This window comes from Chrysochloris asiatica, unplaced genomic scaffold (genome assembly GCF_000296735.1).
Source record: "Chrysochloris asiatica unplaced genomic scaffold, ChrAsi1.0 scaffold00045, whole genome shotgun sequence".
NCBI classification, from domain to species: domain Eukaryota; kingdom Metazoa; phylum Chordata; class Mammalia; order Afrosoricida; family Chrysochloridae; genus Chrysochloris; species Chrysochloris asiatica.
Window position 1 is genome coordinate 7,570,619 of NW_006408563.1, and position 6,513 is coordinate 7,577,131.

At 39.2% G+C, this 6,513-nt stretch overlaps 1 protein-coding gene across 1 annotated transcript in view; it reads right to left on the minus strand.

Annotated features, from left to right (window-relative positions):
- The window catches only part of CARF (calcium responsive transcription factor), a 75,362-nt gene that overhangs the window by 42,001 nt on the left and 26,848 nt on the right, over positions 1–6,513 (minus strand). Inside the window, 1 exon segment of the mRNA XM_006861973.1 lies at positions 3,426–3,510. Coding sequence (XP_006862035.1) covers positions 3,426–3,510 — 85 coding nt within the window.

Genomic DNA, 6,513 nt, shown 5'->3' on the forward strand with positions numbered 1-6,513 from the left:
CGTAAAGATTTACAGCCTCAGAAACCCTGCTCAGGGTTGCTATGGGTCGGAACTGACTCGATGGCACTTAACAACAACAACAACAGATTTAATAGAGCTTACAGTTTATATGGACAGTGAATACGGAAGATTGTACAAGAATTGATGCATTTGAGTTATGGTGGTGGAGGAGAATATTGGAAGTACCATGGGCCAAAAGAACAAACAGATCTGTGTTGGAAGAAGTGCAGCCAGAGTGGTCCTTGGAGGCCAGGATGGCCAAATTTCGTCTCTCATACTTCTGACACATTGTCAGGGGGGACCAGTCACTGGAGAAGGACATCATGTTTAGCAAGGTGGAAGGTCAGAGAAAAAGGGGAAGACCCCCTCCCAGTGACATGGATTAGCAAAGTGGCAGCATCAATGGGCTCAAGTGTGGCAACAATTGTGAGGTTGGCCCAGGACCGGGTAGTGTTTGTTCTGTTGTGCATAGGGTCGCTATGAGTCGGTACCAATTTGATGTACCTAACAACAATAACAACAAACAGTTTATAAGGAATGAAAATTAAATGAAATGAGATTTAATGTGAATATAAAATAATACAAATATTGCATATATTGTTGTTGTTGTTAGATGCCTCACTCTTGTTGTCACGCTTGAGCCCATTGATGCTGCCACTTTGCCAATCCATCTTGCTGGGGGTCTTCCTCTTCTTCTATGACCCTCCACCCTACCAAACATGGTATCTTTCTCCAGCGACTGGTCCCTCCTGACAGTATGTCCGAAGTATGAGAGACGAAGTCAGACCATCAATTGTTAATATGCAAACTCAAACTAAAGCTGAAGAAAATGAAAACAGGTCCACGAGAACCAAACTATGGCCTTGAATATATCCCACCTGAATTTAGAGCTCATCTCAAGAACAGATTTGATACATTAAACACTAAAGACCAAAGACCAGAAGAGTTGTGGGATGACATCAAGAACATCAACATGAAGAAAGCAAAAAGTCAATAAGAAGACAAGAAAGAAGGAAAATATCAAAATGGATGTCAGAAGAGGCATTGAAATTTGCTCTCCAGTGTAGAGATACTAAAGCAAATGGAAGAAATGAAGAGTTACAAGAGCTGTACAGTGGTCTGACTAATGATATGGAGCTTTCCATTGTCTCTTTCCACAGATGTAGTCTATTTGATTTCTGTGTATCCATGTGTATAGTCGTCTGTTATGCTGTCTAAAGTAGGTATTTGAGATAAATAAATCATTGGTTTTGCAGAATTCTATCATGCGTTCTCCAGCATCATTTCTATCACCAAGGCCATATTTTCCAACTACTGGTCCTTCCTGTTTGCTCCCAATCTTTGCATTCCAATCACCAGTAATGAGCAATACATCTTTATTTATTTATTTATGTATTTATTTTTTAATGTTTTATTGTGAATTATGTGATAGTTTACATGGGAGAACATTAGTTTTACATTCATCCTATTGTATATCGTTTCATTACCATGATTACAATCCCCTCCATCATTATCAGCCAACCAAAGAGTATATACTACAAGCCTGCCCCCCGGTCGTCAGCACACAGTCCCTCTCCCTCTGTGTCTAAAGCCCCCAGCTGCTCATCTCTCCATGTCATTGTCTCTGCCTCCATCTCAGGTATCACTGCTTCTCTAGATAGGGTCCTGCTCTCTGCTCTTCTCCCTTGATGGTCCCAGGGACCTCCGCTCCTAGACTGAAAAGTTAATCACTCTCCTCCTTGCTACAAAATGTCTCTGTAGAGTATTCTTAAATGAACTGATTATCTAAAAGTAACAGAAAGCAGCTAAATTACAAATTAATCCAATGTAAATTTTATGGAAGAGGGAAAAGAGGACCGATGCTTTAAAGGATTAGATTCAACAGGACTCCTAGTGTTGTGCTGTAGGGTAAACATTGGACTGCAAACCACAAGGTTGGTGGTTCAAACCCACCAGCTGCTGCTCGGAAATACTGTACAAGGTTGCTATGAGTTGGAATCAACTTGACAGCACTAACAACAGCAACAATGCTTACTCTTATGATAATAAATGTTGCAACAGCATAACATTCTTTAGAACAGCAAGACCAAAAAAATAAACAAAAGCAACACACACGCATATGTAAGAATAGTTACATATTTTCAAGCTGTTTTTACTTAGGTTAACTTATCTTAAAATTACTGAGAATTTTCTGGAAAACCATACGTTTCCAAAACAGAACAGGAACTGAGCAATATGTCTTGATTGCATGTTTGATCGATTTCAGATTGAAGAAGTTGGTAAAATTCTTTTATTTCATCCTCACTGGCTTTAGTGGTTAGTGCGTAAATTTGAATAATAGTGGTATTAACTGGTCTTCCCTGTAGGCACATGGATATTATCCTATCACAAACAGCATTGTACTCATGACTGATCTGGATATTTTCTTTTTGCCAATGAATGCAACACCATTTCTCTTTGTCATTCCTGGCATAGTAAATCATGTGGTTGTCAGATTCAAAATGGTCACAACCAGTCCATTTCAGCTTACTAAATGCCTAACTATCAATGTTTACGTGTTCCATTTCATTCTTTACAATTTCTAATTTTCCTAGATGTGTACTTCGTACGTTCCATGTTACGATTACTAATAGATATTTACACCTGTTTCTCTTCATTTTGAGTTGTGCCCTATCAGCAAATGAAGGTCCCATGGACCTTCTTACTCCCACGGGCTTAACTCTATTTGCATCATCACGGTTAACCTTACTTTGAGGAGGCAGCTCTTTCCCAGTCGCATTTTGAGTGCCTTCCAACCTGAGGGGCTCATCTTCTGGCACTATATCTGACAATGTTTCTCTGCTACTCATAAGGTTTTCAGTTACTAAATATTTGGAAGTAGTTATCTTAGTCTGGAAGCTCATCTGAAACCTGTCCACCATGGGCGACCCTACTGGTATTTAAAATATTGGTGGCATAGCTTCCAGAATCATAGCCACTCACAAGCCACCACAGTATGACAAACTGACAGACAAGTAATGGACAGCATATGTTAGTTGGATTAAAAGTAGATAATTTGGGGTGAAGAGTGGTCATATTGACTCCTGGTAAGTATTTTTTTTTTTTAGCTTCTTATGAATTGAGTGAATGTTTACAGAGCAGATCATCAGTTTTACATTCAAAAAATCTTTCATCTTAATGATTTACGTCTGTTCAATGTAACATCATGTATTGCACTGTCTACCTGTGTTTCTTGTTTCTATTCCTCCTCCTTTTGCAACCCATTTGAATTTTGTCCTTGGGTAAGTTTTGGGTTGATCATTCTACTGTGTGCTTATCTCACTGCCTATATACCTAGCTACTGTTTGGCTAAAAATTGAGGCCTCCAAGGTGAATTCAGTTCCAGACCTTATGGGTGAAGATAGACAGTAGTATTTTTAACTTACCTCACAGCTCCTAAGACGGCAGGCCCATATAGGTGTGTTAGAAGAAAGTGGCTGGAGAGGAGTCATAAAAGGTTCTTCAAGTATTCTGGGATAAGAGAGTAAAATACATAATGTATTACTAGTAATAAACATACTCAGACATACAAAAAAAAAACAACCATTGTTACTGTTGCTGTTATGTGCCATAGAGTACAGTTTCCAAGAGGGGTTGGTGGGTTTGAATTGCTGACCTTGTCGTTAACAGTTCAGTGCTTATACTACAGCTAGTATCAAAGACAATAATACTGTGGGATCAGAAATAAGAAATTTTAAACAATAAAGTAATTATAAATTTATCTGGAGGATGTGTTTATTACCATTTTCTTTAATCACTACTATTTTATTAGCTGCTAAATCAAAGGCTTTAATTTGTTTTTCCAAATACTTATGATCCCTTCAAATTCAAGCATTTTATATACTGCTGTCAAAGTTTATATTGGACTCATCTCATTATATAATTACTTTCTCCTTATCAAAAATGAGCTACAGACTCTAAAAGATCGGAATACCTAAAAGGGGTTCTAGAACTTGCCCAGAGAAATAGGCCTCTTGTGGAGCCTTTGCAGAGTATAGGACCTTAGGTGGAATCCTGAGTCCCATTCAGAATCTTATGAGGTGGGACATTCCCACTAGAAAGGAAACGCCAACCAGCCTGGAACAGCTTGAGCAACAGAAGATACACCTTCAAAGAAAGATCATCAGGAAAAACCCGAAACAAAAATGTTTTTCCTGATGATCTTTCTACAAGATTGGCTTCTACAAGAATAAGCAAGCTGTTCATCGGGAGCCAACAAGGCAAGCAATCAAGTTCCTTTAGGATAAAACCTTCTCTAAGACTGAAACTCTAAGGGAACACATTAGCAGGTATGTAAGTTTACTGGCACCCACATTGGTTACTGGTGAGTGGAAGAGGGGAAAAGGCAGCAATGAAGAAATGGGCTGAGTTTAACCATGGTCCATTGACTCCCGTTAACCTAGAGATGATAGAGAGAAGAAGAAGGGCTGGTTGGTCCAAAGTGTGGTGATACCTGGGGACACATGAGACAATGGACGAAGATAAGTGGGCTACAGCTAAGAGTGAAGCATCCAGCTGGTATGAAGTAAGGGGAGATGCACAAGAACACCTAAACTTGCAGACAGTACCCATTTGACCTAGCCTCGATGGCTTGAAAATCAGAACTCGACTATAGGAAGAAAAAAAACAAAACAAAATAATGTTTGATAAAGGAAACAAGGGTAAATTGCTACAATTTGATGAACCTGACCTATACTCATAGAAGCAGTAATTCTAAATACCAACAGAGAGGGAAGGAGTCTTCACATCAAGTATCAATGCTATCCCCTCTGTACACAGGGTAGATAGGGATGGGCAACTTAAGACACTGGCTAGGTAAAATGAGGGGGCGATAAAGGCATGAAGTGATTGGCTTACAAGATTTCAAGAGGGAGTTTAGTTTAAGTGCATGGGGGATTAGAAAGAGTCCCCACAGAATAGTTTCATCTTGTCTAGATGGGCCTGGTTAAAAAATGGGGATAAGATTCTTATGATTCAATACTGAGTAATTGTTATCATGACTAACTGCGACTGTCACAACTGTAAAGGTAGAAATTTTGTATCAAAAATGGGGATGTAGTTAATATTACAGTCCAGAAACAAAGGACCCTAGGACCATCAAGGGAGAAGAGCACAAGCGGAATGAGAGACCTTATCCAAAGAAGCAGCAACACCTCCAGAGATGAAGGCACAGATGGGTACATGGAGAGAAAAAGAGCAGCTGAGGACTCTAGATTCATGGGAAGAGAGGGACTGAGAGCTGGTGGCCAGGAGGCAGACTTGCAGAATGTGCCCTCTGTGGTACAAATAATTATATATCCCTGAGTGTTTAAAAGAAAAAAAAAAAAGAGCTAATGTGAATAGAGAGAACTACTGTTATCTGATAGTACATGGAGGGGATTATAATCATTGTAATGTAACAAGGTGTATGATTTGCTGAATGTAAAACTGATGATCTGCCCTGTAAACTTTCACTCAATTCACAATAAAAACTGAAAAAAAAAAAAAGATGGGGATAAAATTCTTATGATTCCACAATGAGTAATTGTTACCATGACTAACTGCTACTGTCACAATTGTTAAGGTACAAGTTTAGTAACAAAAATGGGGGAGCAGTTAACCTTATAGTCCAGAAACAAAGGACCCTAGGACCATAAAGGGAGAAGAGCACAAGCAGAATGCAGGCCCTTATCCAGAGATGCAGAGACACCAGAGATAGAGGCAGAGATGGGGACATGAAGAGAGAGAGCAACTGAGGAATCTAGATTCATGCCAAGAGAGGAACTGAGTGCTGTTGGCCAGGAGGCAGTCTTGCAGAATGTGCCCTGTGGTGGTTTAAATTATTGTATATGCCTGAGTGTTTGAAAAAAAAAAAAAAAGTTATAGTGAATAGAGAAAAATACTGTAAACTGATGGTACATGGAGGGGATTGTAATCATTGTGATGAAATAAACTGTATGATTTGTTGAATGTAAAATTGATGATCTGCCCTGTAAACTTTCACTCAATCCATAATTAAAAAAAAAAAGCTATAAAGTACCCTTAGGTGACTTGTTATAAAGTAATGTATGTTCAAGTTCTAAAATTAAATATCATCACAGTACTTAACAACAACAATATATTGTGTTAATACAAAATTACTCTCAAAGAACAATTAAAGAATAGGAAGAAACACACAGAGTAGACAGAGATGGGCAACTTGGACACTGGATACCCAAAATGGGTGGGGGGTGGCGGGGAGGACTACAAAGGCAAGAAGTGACTGGCTTACAAGCTTTCAAGAGGAAACCTAGAGCCAGGGGACATGGAGGAAGGCAGAATCTCCAGTGAGTACTATCCAATCTGTCTAGGTGGAGCTGATGAAATGAAACGCAGATGGGTCACTTGTGATACAATGGTGAATAATTGTTATCAGGACTGATTGTGAGGGTTGGAAATGTAAAGGTAGATGTTTTATAGCAAGGAAGGGAGTAATTAACTCTCCAGTCTAGGAGC